Below are 21,570 nucleotides of genomic sequence, written 5' to 3'. Positions count from 1 at the left end.
ACTTCTATGCCAAACCATTCCCAACCCCTATTACTAAGTGGCCCCGCACCCCACTGTCGATGCCCTGATCAGATCAGCTCCTCTTAGCCAAGCCCCAGAGCCCTCCCTGCCTCCTAACTCCCAGTGCAGACCAGCCAACAGCCCTAATACAGTCATTACTGCTAACTTCATCTCTCCTTTCTGCATCTCAAACTTCCTGTTTCCCCAACACATAAAAAAGGCAGTGTCCTTTTATGTTTTATGCCTTAGCTTCATGGAAGTCCAGTATTAAATCTGATGGTCAACTAGGGAAGCCATCCATGATTTAAAGGCCTAATGATTATGTCCTTCCTCCATCTTCATATCTTGCTCTGCCTTCCCCGCTGCCCCATGCTTTTGATTTATTTTACCCTTGTTTTAAGATTTTTACCCCATGTATGTGTATTTCAGTGTAAACTGCCTCCATAGTTTTGGGAGGGGATGGAGAGCTATTTCAAACAACCAATAACCGAGATTTCCACTTAACAGTTTTCAGCTATAAGCAGTTGTATCAGATCAGCACCACCTTCCCCATTATTACAAAAGATGGATAAAATAGAAGGTACAGATAACTGAATGCCCTGGTGAGCAATCAAGGTATCCATGATCAAAGGGCCAAGATTAGAGACAAAGCACAGGGATCCACTGTCTCTTCTCTTAAGATATTTGCCTATTTTTAAGTGGTGTAGGCCAAAGTCCAAGCAGAAGTGAGTAGCTCAGAACTTCCAGCATGTCAGAGGCCAAGAATACAAGAATTGAAGTCCAGCGCCTCTAAGAAAGTCATAGTTTGAGGAGCCAAGATGCTAGGAAAGAAAGACAACAGCAGAGAAACAACCCATCAAGCACCATGACTTTCCCCCTCAAGGCAGCTGCCCAGAGCAAAGCTGCTTAGAGGCCAGTGGTGGGAGCTAAGCGGCTGAGAGCTAAGCAAGAAGTAAATACTAAGAGGCTAAAAGGTTAATCTCTCTCCTCTCTATTGCACACTAATTCTGTTAAAGTTCTTTTCTCTTGAAGGTCTTATGCACTAGAGTTTGTTTTGTCTTCATGTGGCAGATGGCAGAACCCATTTACAGCAGGCAGAGTTGGGGGTCCTGGGTAGCCCCTCAGTTTGCCAGGTAACATACCACCTTCTGTTGATTTCATCTTTTTGCTCTGAGTAGGAAGAAGAAACAGCTTGAAATTCCCTATAAAATATTGTATATCCTAGAAGGGTAACAGCTATCAGATAGGCAGCACAGTAACAAATGAGTCACTAAGAAATACTGTATCTTCTCAGTGTGAATAGATAGATGGGGGAAACAAAATAATAGGACTGTGAAAAGTAACTTCTAGTTTATTTGTTTTTTTTCTGACACACTGCTTTCATTGCTGTAAATGATACTAAGGGTAACATCTCACCATTCATATTTTAAAAAGGTGGAGAGAAATGTATCCCAAAATCATATAGACAAGACTTTAGGAAGCCCTGCTGCTCTTTTCAGCAGTAGAGGTAATTAACAACCAAGAGGTAACAGTTTCCAGATCACCATCTCCCTGTCTTTGATGTACTCAAGAAAATAATTAAGTGCCTTCAACTTTCTTCTACCTTGTAGAATGGATGGATGGCCGAGCAGGAAAAGTCAGACAAGTTCTCAAAGGTAAACTATTGCTGCAATGTTTCTTTCAGTAAGTGCTACTGGCAACCACCAGGAATCACTGAAAGAGTCAAGCTAATGAAGACTAAACTGTATTTACCTACCCTTTTCCTCCCCCTTGAGATATCCATGGGAAATAGATTTTATTTCACTGGTTTATCAGCAACATTATTCTAAATCAAGACCTGCAGAGTACGGTATATCTGCATAGGACTTTTGCAATTGTGTCTTTTATTGCTCAAATGTTATCATCTCCCCGAGCTGCCTAGAAGCAATCTGCTTGCCAACCCGAGCCATTTGTAAGATAAGTATTGGCAGCTATTGATTCCAGCAATACAGGTAGAGCTGACCCACAGAAACTAAAGCGCTGATGCTATTTCAGTTTGCAAAAGGGCACCTCACCCTTCCTCCCATATCCTTACAAGACCTTTAGAGACTGGGGGTCTCTGCCTTTCCCCACGACCTTCCCGGTTCACATGTGAGCCGCAAATGAACATGCAGAAGGTCAAATCTGTAAATTCTCATTGTGCCTTTATTGGAGCACTTGACTCACACATGAAAAACCTTTGTCTCTTCATGTCTGCCGCTGAGCGATCTGGCAGGAAGGGATGGTGCCAGCTTTAGTGCAGACAGTCCCTAAGTGATGAAAATGCAGCAATGCACACATTAAACAAGTTACAGCCATCGGAGACTGTATAATGAAGTCACATATGGCAGCACTTCAAGATCCCAGCCAGACACAAACAAGGTTCTACTAGAGCAGGCCTTATAATCATTAAGAAAAGAAGGGGTTCAGCTAAGACCTCCCTGAGATGCACTAGACAAAAGATACTATTACTCGTTCAACAAGCAACACCTGAGCAAGAAGCCCCTGTGCTAGATGATATTCAAAAGAGAAAGGAAATCAGTCCCTGGATCTCGAAGGGGCGCGTGGCACGTTAAGAGGCATGAGGTGTGTATGAAAATTGTAACATAAGACAGGACATAAGTAACCAAAGAGAGGTATTAACAAATGCCAAGGGGTTCAAAAGTGAGGGTGTGCCTACCCAAGGGATTAGTGAAAAGCTTTCTGCAGTGTCAACATCTGAGCTGGGCCTCTGAACAATGGTGGGGGTGGGGCAGACCGGGGGCACTGAGAAGCAAGGTGAGCGCAGTTCAAGGGAGGGACTAGGCACAGCCCAGGTGTGCGGAAGAGCAGGTAGAGCAGTGTACGAAGAGCAGGCTGAGCAGACACCTGGGAGCCAGTCCAGCACCTTCTACAAGGTGACTGGGGAGAAACGGGGGAGAAACACTAAGAATTAAAATAAGAGCAAAGATGACAGGGGAGAAACACTAAGAGCAATGCTGGACCAGAAAGAGAGGCACTCTGAGACTCCTGCTAAAAGGATCCATGGATAGACCTGTGGGGTGAGAGGCATCACAGCGGAGACCGTGAGCTTTAGACAAGTTCAAAGGTTCAGCAGGTGGCGGGAACGGAAACTCCCACAAGATTCCTGAGCCCAAAATGAATGTGGTGCCACATGCAGAGGGTGGGGTAGGGGGGTAAAGAGAGGCCCACCCAGGGTGAGATGTGGGAGTCCACAGGGCAGCCTAGGGGTAGGAGAAGCAGGGGAGGGGAAAGCAAAGTCATAACAAACTCTTTTATTTAAGACACCAGCAGATGTAAGAGGGAGGAGAAGCGGGGAGAGAGAGAGGGGGGTCAGGAAAAAGTCCAGAAAAGAGTCCTATCCCAGCAGCCCAAATGCTTGAAATGCAAGAATGCAAAGACGGAAGGGTTGGGGTACAGCCTTTCCTAGGGGCAGACTCCTCTGCTTGTGCCTGGCAGGCAGCAAGCTCCCGGGTGGGACCCACATCTGCAGCCTGTGGAATATCTAGAGCAGACTCCTGATGTAGGTTTCAGTTTAGGGTGGAAAAGCACAACTTCAAACCCTCAGAAAAGTCCAGGTGGGCTGAACCCATGACCCCAGCCTCCCAGGGAGACAGAGGGGCGCTGCTGTGGGGCTTGCAGGGGGCCAGACAGGAGGAGCGGATGATCAAAGGTGCAAGCAGAGAGAGGCCGAAGCAGCAAGGGGAGACACAGGACACGCAGCAGCTCGCTCTGGAGCAGCAGCCGCCCTCTCGGCACCTCTAGGCGCGGAGGCCACATGGCCGGGGGTCCCTGCTGGCGGGGAGCTCGTGTTCCCGGCAGGAGAGACTGAGGGTGGGTGCATGGAGAGGAGGTGTCCAATGTGATGGCCCTGGGTGGCCAAGCTGCTCTCAGCCCGTGGTCAGGCGAGGGCCCTCTGAGAAGGGCGCGTCTGAGGTCAGCCCAGAGGCAGGAGGCGGCGGCGCAGAAGCTCTGGGACCAGCTGCTGGGGCAGAGAGCAGCAAGCGCGAGAACAACGAGGTGGAGCAGGCATCTCTGTGCAAAGGATGGAAAAGAGATCAGCGCGCCCGGCCTGTGATGGATGAGGGGGCGGGGGCGTCGGTTCTGGGTGAAATGGGAGCCCATAAACTGGGGGGGGGGTGTGTGGAGCCAGGCTTTTTGTGTGAAACATGGATTGTGGCCAATTTGGAAGCCAGGACCTCAGAATGAAGAGGTAGTTGCAGCAGATCAAGTGAAAGGGGATGGACACCCGCCTGGGGGACGTGGGGCTGCCTCGGGAGCAGGCGGACGGGGGGCACGTCTTGAACATGGAATGAAATGGAGAGCGAGGGAGGAGGGAGGAATCGGGCTGTGACGTGGCCATCGGGGCGCAGGGTAGAGACATTTCCGGAGATGAGGGGGAACCTGAGGGGCCCAAACACGCGTCTGGCTGAGCGAGCTTTCTCCTCTGCTCCCTGTAAGTTAAGACGCTGCCAGGCGGGTGGGGTGCAGGCAGCCGGCACCGGAGAGTCAAGGCTGGAGCCTAGAGGAGGCCCAAGCCGAGAGTCTCACTGGCGAGTCATCAGCACAGACACTCAGGCCCGGGGCACGTGGGGAAGGGAGCACGCGGACAGGGGCAAAGAATCTCAACAGGGGCAAAGAGCCCTTTTTTCAGAGGTTAAGCACCGGGGGCTGGGGGGCCGCTGGAGATTCTCCCCAGCAAGCTGGGAGCCTCCGGCCCTGAGACAGGGAGGGCTTGGTGGAGACGACTGAAATACAAGCTGAGGCCTGGCAAAGACACAGGACAGAAGGTCCTAGGACGGAACATGCTCACTGGGAAAACCCGACCTGGTAGGAGCCCATGAGGTCCTCACCTCATGGCTTGGTGGGCTGGAAAATAAAAGTCTCAGGACGGGGACCCACCACAGTGAGGATGAGCAGCAGGCACGAGGAAATCAGAAGGGCGTAAAGGGGAGAGGTCGTGGTCACAGAGGGAAATACCAGAATTGACCTCAAAACAGTGACAGAGGGCCTCCTGGTGGCGCAGGGGTTAAGACGCAACCTATGAAGTAATCCGCAGCCTCTGCAGCACGAGCGCGATTCCCGGCCAGGGAGCTACCCACATGGTGCAGCAGACCTCTCCTGTCTCACCCGCTGTTCCCCTCAGCAGTGTATTTTAGTCAGCCTGCCTGTTCTGCTCCCCACTCTGTCTCTGGTGAATCCTCTCACCCCCCACATCTCTGGCCTACACCCCAATTGTTGTATATAAATAAATAAATCTTTAAAAAAAAACCAAAAACACACACACAAAAAAAACCAGTGACAGAGTTCTGAGTGATGACCAGGCCCAGGTATGGCCCTAAAATCTCATAAAGCTGTTATTTTCCAGGGGTTCAGATGACCGTCGACAGTACTCCCCGTGTCTTTCAGGCCCGGCTGGTGGCAGAAACCCCAGGAAAGTGGGGTGTGTCTAGCAGAGCAGGGTGTGAACAGGAGAGGTGCAGCGTCTAAGCTCATTCTCAGCACAAACATGACAGTTTCTCACTCCAGTCTGTACTCAGGCATTTCTGGAAACCTTCTGGAAGCCTTCACGGAGGAGTGAGAAGGAGGAATAAGAATCGATGATCCCTGATCAAACACGAACATGGTGACAGAAAGGAGACTGTACTCCACAGGAAATGACAGGCCCTTTGGGGACAGTGCGACTTGACTTAGCTTTTGCTGCGGAGATAATCATCACCTCCGGCACTACAGACAGGAGTGCAAGGAAGGCGGGGGCCGTGCAGCCCACCAGCAGCCGGGGACACACTGCAAGGCACCACCAGACCCGGACCAATGCCCAGCAGAAGCGCCCACCGTGAGGTACAGGGAGACACAGCCACACCACTGCTGCCAGTTCTGCAGGCTTTGGGACTCTGGGGGCCAGGGCCAGGCCCAAATTTTAATTCTACATTATTAAGTTGTGGGGATTTGTACTGTGTCCACCTGATGATAGTACAGAATCCTCTTCCCTGGGCTGTTCCAGGGATTAGAGAAGTGGGGGTGGCGGGGATTTGGGTGGTGAAGGGAAGCAGCGGTCACTAAGCCTGGGGGTCATGACGACAGCGAGAGCAGAAGCACAGGTGTCAGCGGACCCAGTTCACACTCACTCTTCTGCCCCCGGTTTCTTCCGGGCTGCAGGCCTTCCTGGCCAGAGACCACTAGACACTTGGCTGCAAACTCAGAGGTGGCATCTAAGAAAAGACATGAATCTCCACAGGCACCACGTCTGCCGCCCCCCTCCAGTACCACGCAGTCTGGCACCCAGAGTCCAAATCGTCACCCCTGGCGGGTAGTTCTCCCAACGCTCCAAGTGCCCTTCTCAGGCCTTCACTTGCCAGCTCCTCCCACAACTGTGTAAAGTCTAATTCTTCTAATAAATGTCTGGCTCCATAATATTTATAGTGGCGCTGCTTCCTGTGGAAGCCTCTCTGAGACACGTCGCCAAACCCCGAGCGATGGCTTTGCCCGCAAGGACCCAGTAATTGACCGAAAGTGCCTCACATTTATAGCACTGCTGCATGGTTTGCAAACCCCGCTCACGTGACCTTGAGAGGATTCACTAAGGAAACTGGGGTTCCAAGAAGTGAGGCGAACCCGACGAAAATAACAAAATGCAACCCCCGCTCCAAGGCGGTGTGCACTGATCAGTAACCAAAATAACTCAGTAAACCAGAAATGAGGCAAACAATTCTCTGTCCAAGGGCCAGAGATAGAAACGGTTGAAGCAAAAATCTATGCACAAGGATTATTTTAGAGCGCTCTATAAATTTAACAGCTGCTCGAGCACCAAGCGGTGCCCAGTATCTCTCGCTGCTCAGCCATCTTCAACCCTCTCCATGTTCAAACTGGCCGACGTAGCCTGCCAAGTTCTGCATGAACACCTGGCCCTCCTTTTAGCCTCCAGTGTAACGAGATGGGGATTTATATTCGGTTTAAACTCTGTGGGCACAGTGGCACCTGAGATAATTGCCGACTCCTCACCCCGGGGCGGCTCTCTCCTGTCTCTCGCTGTTGTCCTTTTTCTCATGCCCATTTTCTGTTCTTCCCTTGCCTTGTTCACTCCCTGCCCAAATAGGGCTTATGCAAGCAAGCCCTCAACACCGAAGACCCAGGCCCAGCCTCCAGAGCTGCCACGCTGAGTACAGTGTGGTAGTTTGGCCTGCAAGGAATTGACAGATTCTGGGTTCATGGGCCCTTTAAGAAAAATGCTTTATGCTCCATCAGTGTGATGCTTCATTGCTCCACTGGGAGATCGTCTCTGCACACCTACTGTGTGCAAAACACGTCATTAGCCAAGCTGAGGAGCCAATACCTTGCCTGAGTCAGAGTGCAGGAGGCTGAGACACTGTGACCTTCGTAGAAATGCTGAGATGAGCTCTCCCCATTATGAGCATCTTTCAAGATGTCAAGTAAACACAGGACACCAGGGACGTGGAACATTCTAGGGAAGGCAGAACCAGAAAAACAGACAAATTCATCTATAGCCTCAGGCTCACTAACCCCTCCAGGTGACATTCATGGCTCTTCCCAATTATGCCTTTGCCTCCAGCCCCAACCCCTGCCCTCCAAAGACCCTTCACCTTAGCTTCCCTCTCCAGCAGCCACACACGCGCAAACCTTTCTTCATTAAGGCCAGTGCACTCTTATAAACAGGTACACTTTTTACCCATACTTTTCCTTCTGCTGGAAGCAACCCACCCCTTCTCTGCCAGACAAAAACCAACTGGTCATCAGGATTCAATGAGCTCAGACAAGCCTACCTGGGCGAGGTCTTTTCTGATCCTCCCCCCGATCAGTCCAGCCCCTCCTAGGCAGTTTAGGATGTCTCTGCTGAGGGGCCAGTTGGCTTGACCACCGTATGTACCCCAAGTTTATTTGGCTGTCTGCTGCCATCACTGGGCTGTGAGCCCTTGATGGGCAGCTCCCAAGTCCCCCCACCCAGCCTAGCAACACACCTGGTGAGTAATGACCCCATCTCCTCCCCGCGCCCCCCTCCAAGGGTGTCTGCAGGCTGGGACTCTACAGCCGGAATTGATCTTCAGGTCATCACCGAGGTGTTACTTCATCTCCTGAATCTCAGAAGTGGTTGCTCACCAGTGAATTCTCATCGGGGTGCTTTACTAAGCCATCACGGAACATGCTACGCACGTGCCTGGAGACCCCTTCATGCGCAGCTGCAGTGGAGGGGGCCGTTCTCAGCACCCAGGAAGTGACACGGCCTATTCCAAAGCCTGACTTTTGCCACATCAGTTCAGTCATCATTCTTCTTTGGGGCAGGACAAACCCATTCCATGGAAGTTTTAAATCCTTACAAAAGCCCCAGGGTCCCCACATGGTCTCTCCACCCCAAACCTAAAACATGCGCGTGTGGGGAGACGAGGCACAGCCAGGGGTCCAGGCAGGGAGAGAGGATTGTGTCCGGAGTCTTCCCTTCCCCGCAAGAGCATTTTTGCCCAGAATGCCTTCCCCTTTCCTCTAGACTTTCTGCATTTCTTTGTCTCTGAAGCCCGGGCCACCCTCTTCCTGTGCGTGGTCACACCTCCACGTGCAGACTGGCAGCTGTGGGCATCAAGCTGCGCCTACGTCCTTGTGTGCCCAGAACTAGAGGAACGCCTGGCACGAGGCAGAGCTAACTGGTGGTTGCGAAGCGGGCAGGCAGGGAGACGGGGCACGTGTTCCCGGGCGAGGCCAGAGCGGGGCCCTTGCTAGGACGGCGACGCCAAGGAGACACTCTGTGGTTTGGACTCACACAGCCTCGGGCGCTCGGAGCACGCGCTGGAGCTGAGGACGTCTGCGTCTCCACGCTGTGGGCCACCAAGACGAAGAGCAGGAAGGCACAGATGCCAGCTTGGGATGGGAGCGGGTGTGTCGACCTCACAAAGGGAGGAAGGGGTGGAGGGAGCGTGGACACAATAGTGAGAACCCATGATTCAATGGCCATCCACACCCGCTGCCAGAAGAAAGACAGAGAAAAATCACAAGAGGAAGAAGAACGGAGATGTTCCGCCCCTTCTCTTGCATGCGCAGGCTCCACTTTCTTCTACCCCCCAGCCCCACACGCTCCTCTTTTAGAAATAAAACCCACCGTGCAGTTCTTTCAGAGACTGTGGTAGTGGCCAAAACACACAGGAGGGCCACCTACAAAAGGTGGTAAAGGGGCCTCCCTGGTGGTGTGAGGGCTTAAGCACCGCACTATGAAGCAAGCCACAGCCTCCACAGCATGAGTTCGATCCCCAGCCGGCCAGGGGGAAACCCACATGGCACAGCAGACCTCTCCTGTCTCGCCTGCTGCTCCCCTCAGCAGTGTATTTCAGTCAGTCTGCCTGTTCTGTTCCCCACTCTGTCTCTGATGAATCATCTTACCCCCCCCACCCCCCCGTGCCTCTGGCCTGTACCCCAGCTCTTGTATGCATAAATAAATAAATCTTTAAAAAAATAAATACATAAATAAAAATTCAAAAGGTGGTAGGGACACAGAGGCCAATCTGGCCCCCTTGATGACTTCAGATCCACAGCACAGATTTATAAGGGTATTTTACACACACACTGCACACGTCATACGTGCTGTGTATTACATATGTATGTATTTATGAGATCTACACGAGGCGTCTTCTAAATGCATAAATGATTATCTAAAAGATAATCATTCAAAGACCTGACTCTTTACACACTGATTTAAACAAAAACAGGCCTGGCCCCGCCTTCACGGAGCTTCTAGTCCGGGCTGGGGCAGAGAGACTCTCGCCCTAATACAGATGATTATAAATCGATGGCTGACTCCAGAGCAACACAGCTGGACGAGAGCCCAGGACACAGGCTCTGCCGCAGTCCGCCTGGCCGGGTCAGAACACGTCCTCCTCTCTCCAGGGAAGGGAGACTTGACTTGCGCTCCAAGGCATCAAACCAAGGCAAAAACTCCAGAACAGTACGCACACACATGCGGGGCATGGTACCAGGTCATACAGATGTTTCTTGAGGCGTGGAGGGAGGGGCAATCTTCAAGGAGCCATCAAAACTTCAGCATGGGCCTCCCTGGCGGTGCAAGGGCTTAAGCACAGCACTGTGAAGCTATCTGCAGCCTCTGCAACACTAGTTCAATCCCCGACCAGGGAGCTACCCACATGGCACAGCAGACCTCTCCTGCCTCACCTGCTGCTCCTTCAGCAGTGTGTTTCAGTAGATCCCCCCGTTCTGCTCCCCACTCTGTCTCTGGTGAATCCGCTCATCCTTCCACACCTCTGGCCCGCACCCCAGCTCTTGCATGCATAAATAAATAAATCTTTTAAAAAAAACACAAAACTTCGGCATGCGCTGTTTTCCTACTTCTTTGTTTTGAGGCCCAAATACCTTCAATGAACTCACTGGACCAAACAGAACACAGAGCTTCCGTTTATTGTAGCTTTTTTCTGAGGCTCAAACTCACACCCTGCTGGGTGAGAACTCCCAACAGGTCTACAGGTGATCCCAGAGGGGACCCCACAGTCCTGGGGTAACAGAGGTAGCTCCCCTAGTTATGCCCAAGTCAGGCACGACACTAAGGTTTCTGGGACTCATACTGATGTTTCCGATGAAACTTGTTTGTGGGATAAATTGCTATTAAAATGGGACTCTGATGAATAGGCCTTGTGATTGCACAAACCTCGTTTCCATAGAAAACCACCTAAAATGCACCATCCTTCCTCTAAGACATATCTGAGTCCCTTATCAGGTGATAGTCCTTTGAAGAAATGTTCTGATAAACTACCTAAGGGGAACATCAGTAATTGTTTTGTGAGCCATTTTCCTTGTAAGAAGCAACTCAAAATAGGATTATGGCCTGACTTATCACCTTAATTTAGCAGGCCGGCTTCCTGCAAGCCCCAGCAGACCTCACCAGCCTCCAGCATGTGGGCTCTTAGCTGCTCTGTGGGCACTGAAGATGCTGCCAACACCTTCCAGGGTGACTTTGCTCACATTCCTCCGCTCTGCCAGCCTCCCCTCCCCACAGTTGGCAAGCCACATCCCCGAAGGTCTCGCTGACTGTTCCAGGGTGTCAGCTAATCCCCACAGGAGACATTCACCTGCACACTGATGTCCGCCCACCTTTGTAAAAGCACTCAGATCATTTTCATACCTGAAATGCTTTTCCTGCTCCTGGCTCAGACCACTTTCCAGTTCCACCTGCCATGCAGAGTCTGCTCACACTCACAGCTCCTGGTTTCAGTTTTAACCCCATAACTCCACAGCACCTCCCCCCCACCCCCCCCACACACAGCTTCCTAGTAACACATCCACTCAGGTGTTTTAAAAGCACCTTCTGCTGTTCAATTACAACTGGCTCAGTTTCCATTTCAGAAGCCACTTCGCAATTCCTTTGTACTATTCCACAGTGTCAGAAACCTGGTAAATTTTCCCTAATTGCTGCTGAAGTGCTAAACAACAAGGAAAGGGAGGGGTGTCTTGTAGTGCAGAGGAGAGTAAGACTTGGACACAAGAGGTGTCCTCGCAACCAGGTACAGCCTGAACAACGAGACCAGGAGCCAGGCTCAGAGCTAAGCATTGGGGTCTGAACTTGAAGTTTACTGTATGGATTTCTCCATCAAAATGATGGACTATAATGTCTTCTAATAAATGAGAAAACATTTGGATGTGCCAGCGTTCAGAAAATGGAGAAATGAATAGCCGTGCCAAAAGTGGTTTGGTTTGGTTGTGTTAAGTCCTCTCTGCAATATGAAGCAAAGCAGCAGCAAACTGGACAGACCCCACAGCAGCTAATCCTCTGTTCTCAGGCCCCCCGGGAGGGCAGAGCATTTACAAAGCGCTCCCCAGCCCTTCACCTCCAGAGCAGCACAGGACAGCAAGTCATTCGAATACAGACGAGACTTCCCTGCTAGAGGGTTCTTGATAAGCCTCAAACACTTTTGTCTCCAAGACAAGCAGAGAAAACTGTGAGGTCAGCAGCAGCCAGCAGGCAGCAAGGATGTTGGTCGGAGAGGCCCAGGCCCCCCAACAATGTGGAGGTTTTGCAGGTTGTGTCCTTTCAGTGGGTACCACATTGATCATCACTATGAACTTTTCCCTCTTTTAGACTAGGAGGATGAAAACAAAGAACCACCCCGAACTAGATCCCATGTCTCCGCCAAGGCTCATAGTCAGAGATGTCTGAATTTCAACCCTCCTACCCCTTAGGATGGTGGGAGAGCCTTAGTGCCTACACCTTGGAAACGGGTAAAGATGTCTGTGTCCTCCTCACTGCGGCCTGCGGGGTAGTAGCAGAAGGAAAGTCTGGGCATCAGCACCGACTACCCAGCTCTTCCCTGGACCACTGAAGGCAGAAGAAAACACCAGTCCTGGGGCCAGGACTTGGTCACTTAGTCCCAACTCACTCCTGGCTGATTCCTTAACAAAATTTGTGAAAACAAAATCAGTCATAACAAAGAGGCAGCCACCTAGAAACACGTTTTTGGTTTTACTGTTTTGTGACTGTTTTCCAAAGTCCACCTAAAAACACAGCCTGGAGACAGGACACTGCTGTTACCTAGTGGACCTCAGGAAAAGACACCCAGTGCCACAGCACAGGACAGGGGCTAGAAAGAAGAAGTAGTTGTTGAAACAGTGCGAGAACGGCAAACAATTTTCTGAGCCCTCCAAGGCACCATTGGCCATCCTGGAGAGGGGCCAGGCAGGTGGGAGATAAGATCTCAGGCTGCAGATGGGAGGTGTGCAGGGAAGATGGGCATGGAGCCAGGGCAGCCGGGCCAACCAAGTGCCATATGGCCAACAGCAGGGGTCAGCGTGGACTCAAAGAATCCTGGAGATAAAGGGGGGCCTTAGGGATCAGCTTGTGCCGTCCCCTACTCACAGACTCGCTAAGTGCTATTCAGCAACTTGTCCAAGGTCGCAAAGCTAGGATCAAGGGCCAGAATCAAAGCCACCCACATTCAAAGACAAGGAAACAAATGTTACCATATTTGGCTAATTGTACTTATTCCTTACTATGTTTTTCAAACATGTTTGCCTCTGAACATCTGGACTAAAGGAGGCAGAGCCCAAACCCTGCAGCTAGCTCTGCATTTACTGTGTGACCTTGAGCAAGTCATTACACCCCTCTGTGACTCAGTTTCTTCATCTATGGCAGGAAGGTAATGGCAGCAGCTGCCTCATCAGGTCATGAGTCTACCAAGTGAGTTACTGCATGGGCAGGGCAGTGCCCAGCACAGTAAGTGCTATTAAAAAAACAGAAGGGCCTCCCTGGTGGCTCAAGGGGTTAAGTCGAAACACTATGAAGGTATCTGCAGCCACTGCAGCACAAGTTCGAGCCCCAGCCAGGGAGCTGATCCTCATGGCTCAGCAGACCTCTCCTGTCTCCCCGCTGCCCCCCACAGCAGTGTATTTCAGTAGATCTGCCTGTTCTGTTCCCCACTCTGTTCTGGTGAATCTTCTCACCCCCATACCTCCAGCCTGTACCCCAGTTCTTGTATGCATACATAAATAAATCTTTGTTTTTTAAAAAAAGAGCAGGAGGGATTTCTTTGGGAGGATATAATTCTCACATTGGCTTCTCCCCAGCACCTCTGCTCCTAAACCCTAACCCATCCCAGTCACAGGTACCACCTGTCCCCTACACCATCTGGGGCTAATGCTTCTACAGTCACATGATCATCCCCTATTTCATTCAGGTTCAACCCAGTCAGAAACTAGGCAGGAAGTGGATGAAATGACATGAGAGGCGAAAACACTGGACAAGTGTTTATTAATTACTGCTTGCCCTGCCTAATCCCCTCCGGATTTCCACTTACCAGACCCTGGACTCAAAAGTTAGTGCTCTTGATCCTCACCTCCTGCCTGCCTGGCTCACCCACTCCCTGTGTCTCTGAATCTGCTTCTCCACTCTCATCACAGCCTCTGTCCCTCAAACCTTCTGCAATTCACCAGCCTTCCAGCCTCGCTCACCCACCTGTCTGGCCTGCACTGTTGGCATCTTCTCTGTGATACGAACACAGCTCCCGGAAGAGTCCTTCACCCCTCCACCCTCATCCACGGAGCGCCACACCATGTCCTCCCTTCCTCCCAGGCTGCTGAACTGGATAAAATCATGAGATCAGGCCAGTCGCCTCCACTAGTGGAAACACACCTGGAAGAGTTTATGTAGAATGCAAATTACTGAAATCTTCTGCGCTGATGAAGATGGGGGAAGCAGGGTTATACTGTGGCTGTAAGGTCCCCGTGCTGGAGAGTCTATGTGACAGCAGCGCTCAGAGATGGAGGCTGATCCCACCAACCAACAGCAGGTGCTTCCAGAGGACATGGGAAATGTGTGCAGACAGAGAGAGGGAACATGATAACCTCTCACTGGCGTGTCCGGGACGGCTGACAGTGCTGCAGAGACCCTGCTCCCCACACCACACTGCCCCTCCACGTTCCCCTGGCCCCAGCTACCTTCTCTCCCTCCTTCCAGGAGAAGGTTTCACACCGACCTCCAGGGCCAGAGCGCTATCCGCCCCACTGTCCCACCTTCTCTGGGGTCGCTGGCCAGCGATCAACCCTGCCTACTTCTTTCCGGGAGTCTCCCAGATGGCCAAGTTGGAGTCCCCCGGATCCTGTTTGAGTCAGCTGGGCCCCAACTCCTCCCTTCGCCTGCTCTTCCACTCTGGACCACTTAAACAGGTGGGTTATAGTCTCTGCCTCTCTCCTTAATGCCTGCAATTTCCCTTCCTCTTTCCCTACTCATGGATGCAACCTCAGTTTCCAAACCTAAGGCTTCTCTTTGTATTCACCTCTCTGACTTTTGGGGAGCATCCGGCCAGTCCCGTTTTAACAAGTCTATTCACCTGCATCTCTGCTTGGTTTCCAACAAGTCCCTCCCACCCCACCCCCATTCTTCTGTCATGCCCTTGATACTCCTAGAGCTCTCCCTCCCGCTGCTGCCTCCTCGCTGCATGCATTTCCTAAAGAGCTGGGTTTCCCCAGGTCAAATCACAGCACATGCAGTTTGAACATTTATGTGGCTCACAGGGGATCCTAGATTGCAGGGGGCTCCCACTGCAAGCTCTGGGGACTGAGGGCATCAATGCGACACACCTGAAACCCAGGTGAGTCCCTTGCCAGGGCCATGAGCTGGGAAGTTCTGGTCCAGTCCAGCTCTAAATAAGAACCAGGAGGAGCCATGAGCAGGACATTGTGTCATTTTTAAGGTCTTGGAAGTGACCCATCTGTGTGTAGACTGCTCTATTTCATTAGGAATTCAAGGTGGACCCTCTCCGAACCTGTAAGCACGATTCTGTAGCTCAGGAGTCTCAACCAAATTCATCCTAGACAGAGCAACACAGCCAAGCAGCGTTTCTCCATCCCCCTGAAATATCCTGAGTGATGTAAGTGCTTTCAGGTTCCAGCTGCTTATAAAGGTGCGAAGCAGGATGCAATTAAGGTCCCCGAACATCATACTTAAACTTGAATCATGCTGCTTAGCGACTCCGTAATCTAGCACAAACACTTCGGGCATATTGTGGAGAAATCAGCATTCGAAGAACACAAACGTGTACACGGGGCCATTATCGCTCCTCTCCTGGAAATCACACCGCCGGATCGCCACGGGGTAACTCGCGGGTCTAATTCTGTTGCTTCGCAAAGAATACAGTTGGCGCGGGGAAAAATATTCCAGGATCTCAAAAGCCACCGACCGTGCCAACTGCAGCACTTCGCCTTTTCCACAAGATAAATTACTTAGAATTTTTTGCCAGTCCAAGTTATTTTCCACAAAGCAGAGAGTCGCATGGCCTTTAAGACACCAGGACAATGAATGAATCCAACGGGATGGACCCCCAGGACAGCTTCCCCCAACTTCATGTGATCAGGTGAGACCCGGCCCGGCACTGCAGATAAGCACACACCTGACAAGCACACACCTGATTTACCTGCCAGGCCCAGCTCCCAGAGGAAAAGGCACATTCAATCTAAGGGGTCAAAATCGAGCTCCGCAGCTCCACACAGAAACAAAACAGCCATATAAATGCCGACTAGCCCGGCTGCCTTGTAAGGACGATCACTGACAACTCCAGTTCCTATTCAGCAGGCTAATAAGAATAATTATAGCCAGGGCAGGCATTAATCAGCTTGGCAGATACAGGAATTCTGTTAACAAGGCTAAAATGAGTGCCAAGGAATCTCTGAAGGCCAGGGCACTTCAAAGCCCGTTAAGCTGGATGGATTCGCAGGCTTCCTCCTGCAGCCCGCCCCCGCCTGCCCTGTTTTCTGGAAGAAGCCAGTTTCCCAGGTCGCTTCCCCAGAGCAGCCCAGGTGACCTGCCAGGACTTGGGCCTAGGCTGCACCAGGCCCTCCTTCTTTTAACCACGTTGGAGCTTTCAAACTGGGATCATCCTTTTCAGAACATGCTCTCAAGCAGGGTCCGGCGAGGCTGGCTTCTGTGGCCCACTTCTCCTTAGCAGCACCAGGATGAGCCGCGCCCCATGCCCCTGTGATGCGGGGCACAGTCTCCCCAACTGTATAGTATGGAACAACGGTGCCTCTCTCAAAGTGCCCTTGTGAGTATTAAGTAAGAGAACACACAGAAGCGCCCAATGCCTGGTGTGCACTATGTGCACTATCACTATGTGCACTATCACTACTATCACTCTGTGCCTGTTTAGGTGCAAGGGGCTGCGAGCGGCTATAAAGGAAGAAAATATCCCGCATACGGATGCGCGTACATTACACGAGTGGCTGTGCTCCGGCTGTGGTGGGGGGTGTCGAGGGCACGTGCTTCTTTTTACCTTGTAGTCTCTGACTGGCACAGAGCTGCCAGCTCGGTCTTCCCTGCCCCCATGAAGTGGGCACATGGCTGCCAGGACACCCTCCACTCCCAGCATCCCTTGCAGCTAGCAGATGACTTTCCGGCCAATGGTGCTTGTGCAGAGATGCCTCGAGCTGCTTCCAAGCTTGGCTGAGAAGCAACCTTGCATCCTCCACCCTCTCTCTCCTCTTATAGGACCAGAAAGACGAAGATGCCAACAAAGTGATCTGAGAAACTGTGTGTTGAGGACAGCGAGGAGACGGCAGCCTGGGGGCCAGAGCAGCTGTGTGGAGAGACCCCACCCAAACTTTTCATCCTCTCGGGACTATTAGGAAAGACACTTCCACTGTTCAAATTGCTTTGCTTCGGGCTATTTGTAGTGTCGTTTCACCTTTCTGATAATACATTGTAAGATACAGATTGAAATGCTTTTGTTGCTTTAGAACTCTTCCGATAGGTTTGTATATTTTTTTCTAAAAAGACTGAAATTAAGAGAATATCACCATCACCATGGTCCTCTACGTTCCAGTCTCTAATGCATGATTCACACCCATGGGGCTCACCTTCTCAAGCACACGGCTGTGCTGTGTTAATCCTCCCTCTGAATTTCTGATGACTACCCGCTACCCAGAGATAAAAGGTATAAACATGTGTTTCCTCAATATTTATCACATACCTACTCTTGCCAGGCACTCTCTTAGTAATAGGAACACGTTTGCAGGTAAGGCCAACACGGTCCCATAATCAGGGGTAGGATTGAGACCAGGAACAGACAGTAAGATACAATGAGATTAAAAAAAAAAAAAAAAGATACAATGAGATAAATACTGGTGGTGATGGAGAAGCACAGGCTGCCTGGTGGCAACCCACAGACCAACAAACCCACAGTCCAGACCCCTCAGCACAATGGGAAAAACCTTCAGGACCACCCCAGGCCTACCTTTCCAGCTTGCTTAGATACTCCTCCGCCCACCTCCAGTCACACGGCACTCACACGCCATTTCTGAATGAGCCATGTCCTTTCAACTCATCCACACTTGCTGCCTTCCCCAGAGCCTGAAACGCTTTCCATTCTTCCTCTCAATATTATAATTATCCTCAAGGCTCAGCTCAAATGTCACATCTTCAGCAAAATCAACCCCAATCCCAAGTCAAAATGAATCATTCTCTTTTTGCTTCCTAACAACACTTGGTTTCTATGTCAGGTATTTCATTCTGTCGTGTGGTTAGTTGTTTTATCGTCTGTCCATCCACCCCCAACAACCACTCAGTGAAGCACCGATCTGGGAGACTTCGTGGACTCTCATGGGAATTTAAGGAATAATGTTTTGAGCGGACAAGACTGGTCAGACGTAGGCAGAAGTGAAAACTGAGTATGAAGCTGAGTGGGTTCTGACGCGATGGTGACAGGTTGACATAGCTAGGAAAGCTTCATGGACAAAGTGAGTTTTGGGGGGAAAGGAAATACACAGGCAAGGGAAGAGAAACAGGAGAGGCATCCCAAGGCGATGGAAAATGGGAAGGTCAAAGGTTGATATAGTTTCTAAGTAAAGGACAGAAACAAGGTCCTGGGAATGGAGTGTCTGAATCAGAGACATCCAGAGTAGAGAGAACTTAAGGGCCAGACTATTTCTGGAAGAAAATCACAAAGAACCAATAAAGGTGGAACTCCCAAGAATGACCCTTTAGGAAAAGGATGAACTAAGAAGCAAGGCTGGGAGAAAAGGCCAGCCAGGAAGATGTCAGACGTTACTTGCATGGGGAATGATCCAAGGTAGAAGTCATACAACCAGGAAGGGCAGGAAGAAGGTCGAGTGTGTGTGTGTGTGTTGGGTGGGGCGGGGAGCCACCAAATGGAGGTGCAGTGCAAATGTGGAGGTCAAGACAGCAGTGACAGCGAGATGATGCCAGGCTGCAACACAAGAGGAAAGATCACCTTGCCGATCAGCATCTTAAGTTTCAGGAATCAGTACAGTAGAGGGAAGCCACTCCAGATTCTGCGGGCGCGAGCAACCAGGTCAACACCAAGTTCATGGAACTGTTAGGGGAAAAGGTCCTGGCTGATGACACAAGAGAAATTCCAGTGGAGTGGACATGAGCTGCCCAGCCCAGGTAGGACACGCTGATAGAGTGTATCAAGAGGCCCAAGCTTTACCGGCTTCTATTTTGCTTTTGCAGGTCTCTCTTTGCCCCCTCCATTTCTCCCTAACCATAATTACTCAAGGTAATTCTTTTCAAACTTCTGCCTCACTCCCCCACCCCCTTACAAGCAAGCAGGGTTGTGAAGTGCACAACTCTAGGGGGAGCCATTCACACTGACTACAAAGTGAACAGCAGCTCCTAGAGTTACACAGCACACCGTCTGTGCAGCCAGAGGCCCTGGCCCTAACTGACCCAGACATGTTAGCCAGTTCGCCGGTGGGAACTCCCACGAGCAGTGTGCAAGGACAGAGCAGTGGCAAGGGTCCCTGGGTGGAGGGGAAGAACAAAAGCAGCAGATCAGAAGCCTAGGAGAGATGCTCAGAGAAAGGCAGGAAGCCTCCTGCACATGGTTTCAGCTAAAAGCCATGTGACTAGGGGAAGCTCTCTTAGGAAGTGAGTTCCAGAAAGCCCCTCAGAGGTGAAGGAAGAAAACACAGAGGCAGCTGGAGGGCTGGGGGATGAGCAGCAGCCGTCCAGGGGGCCGGGACAGTTGAGCCCTGGTGCCAGCAGGTCACGGAGGTGGTGACAGGCTCCCTCTGGGACCCTCTGCCTGTAAGTGCAGGGCAGTCATTTACCCTGTGTGCAGCTGCGGCCTGTCTGGGACAGACACCACATCCACCCGCACTGCGAGAGCTCAGAAGGCCTTTCCCTAGGGGCTTGGACGGGAACCCACAGTCAGGCTGCAGGATTTATTCTGTCCTGGTTGACACTAACCAAAGAAATCCAAGAAGATGAAAGATTTAAAGGTTTGCCCCGGGGGGCCTCGGTGGGCACTTAATAAACAGAGGTATCTCCATGGCTGGTAACCACGTTAAGATAACCCCGAAGATGGTGTCTGCGTGCCTGGGGTGCATGGAAAATGGAGAGGAAATAAACCACCCAGGATCCAACGACTCCTTGGGGTGGAGGAGGGCCCTGGGGCCAAACTGTCAACAGGCGCCAAGGGTTTCAGCAGGGCAAAGGGCAGGGGCCAGCAGGGAGGAAAGTAACAGGTAGGAAAAGTTGAAGCAGCCAAGGCTCCAGGTCTTTGTGTATAAACACGCAGGGCGGGCGCTTGCAGACGGTCTCGAGCAAGGAGAATGGGGCAGATGCCGTGGCCACGATCGCCACGGAGAAGGGCTGGCACACCGGTCCTGACCGCTGCGCTCCGGGCCGCCAGGTGACCTTCGTGGAAGGAAGTTGGTGGGTTTCCTCGCCTCCCTGGAAAGGCAACTCGGCGTGGGCCCGGCTTGGAGCGCCCCGGCCCGCGGCTGCCATGGCGGGGCGCATCCAGGCGCGCGTTCCGCCCCCGGCTGGGGCCGCCGGCCGGGACCGCGGGCACCTTCCGGGCCGCGAGTTCAAGGTGAGCCGGGCTCGCGACGGCCAACAGGTAGGGCGGGCTGGGGCGAGCCGCCCGGGGCCACTCCCCCCGCACATGTGGGGGGCGAGGCTCGGCCTGGAGGAGGAGCGGCCCCCGGACCCCGCGCGCGCCCGGGCCGGGTCCGCGCCCGCCGCCGGGCGACCCCGCGGCCGTGCCCAGCCGTGCCCCGCCGTGCCCAGCCGCCCGGGCCGGGTGTCCCCGCGGCACCCTCGGCGCCCCAGGCCGCGCGCCGCAGCCGCGCCCCGCGATCTCCCGGGGGCGCCGGCCCCCCGCGCCCGGCCGGCCCCGCGCGCACTCACCCAGCGACAGCAGCGCCAGCAGCAGCGGCCTCGGCGCCAGGCGCCCCATGCTCGCCGGGCGGGAGCGCCTCCCGCTCCTCCTCCTCCAGCTCCGGCTGCTCCAGAGTCGGCGCTCCCCCGCCTGGGCCGCGCGCCCGCCCCGCTCTCCGCGCGAGCCGAGAGGTCCCCGCGCCCGGGCGTGCGTGCGCCCCTCGCCAGCCCGCGCCCGCCGCCGCCCCCGCGCGCCCCGCCGCCGCCAGCCAGGCCCCGGGAGCCGGGCGCGGAGCCGCCCCGCCGAGCCGAGCGCGCAGCCCGGCCGCCTCCCGAAAGCAAAAGGGAAGAGCCGCAGCGCCCGCCCGCCCGCCCGCGCCTCCCATCCGGCGCTCTGCCAGCAACAAACACAAACTTTCCCAAGCCCCTCCCCGCTCCAGGTAACGGAGGACGCGCCGGGGCCACCCGCTTAAAGGGGAGGCGGCGGCCGAGCCCCCTGCGCCCCCGCGGGCCCCCACCCCGTGGCAAACTTTCCGCCGACCTTTAAAAGTTGGGCTTGGCAAGGCGGGTCTGGAGAGCCCCCGGCTGCAGCCGCGTCCCGGACACCCCGCCGGCCCCCGCGCGGCTTCGCCCACGTGTGTCCGCTGGGCCCTGGTCCATCCACGCGTGCCCACCTGGGGACCCCGCCTGCCCGCCGCCGGGCCTTGCTGGACACCAGGCGGACAGGGCTGGAGGAAAGGAAGGGGCTTTGAAGGCCGGAGTCCAAGCTCCGGGTGGAGCAGAGGCCTGGAGTGCTTAGGTGACTTGCTCGAGAATGCGTGGCGCCGAGGGGGCAGGATCCGAACCTGGTGTCCAGGTTCTGCTCACCCTGGGCGGGCCCGGCCTTCCCTGGCCGGCTCCGACCCCCCCAGGGCTGGCGGTGGCACCGATTC

General features: G+C 53.1%; 1 protein-coding gene across 1 annotated transcript in view; it reads right to left on the bottom strand.

Annotated features, from left to right (window-relative positions):
* Positions 1-20,770, bottom strand: part of PTGFRN (prostaglandin F2 receptor inhibitor) — a 67,665-nt gene extending 46,895 nt beyond the window's left edge. The window contains exon 1 of the mRNA XM_037500555.2: positions 20,669-20,770. Within this exon, the coding sequence (XP_037356452.1) occupies positions 20,669-20,717 (49 nt within the window). The 5' untranslated portion in view covers positions 20,718-20,770. The remainder of the gene's footprint in view (positions 1-20,668) is intronic.
* Positions 20,771-21,570: the final 800 nt, after the last annotated feature.

Source organism: Talpa occidentalis, unplaced genomic scaffold (genome assembly GCF_014898055.3).
Source record: "Talpa occidentalis isolate TD23 unplaced genomic scaffold, MPIMG_talOcc4v2.1 talOcc4.9, whole genome shotgun sequence".
Classification (NCBI taxonomy): Eukaryota; Metazoa; Chordata; class Mammalia; order Eulipotyphla; family Talpidae; genus Talpa; species Talpa occidentalis.
The sequence above is the reverse complement of the archived record's forward strand: the minus strand, read 5'-3'. Positions and strand labels throughout refer to the sequence as shown.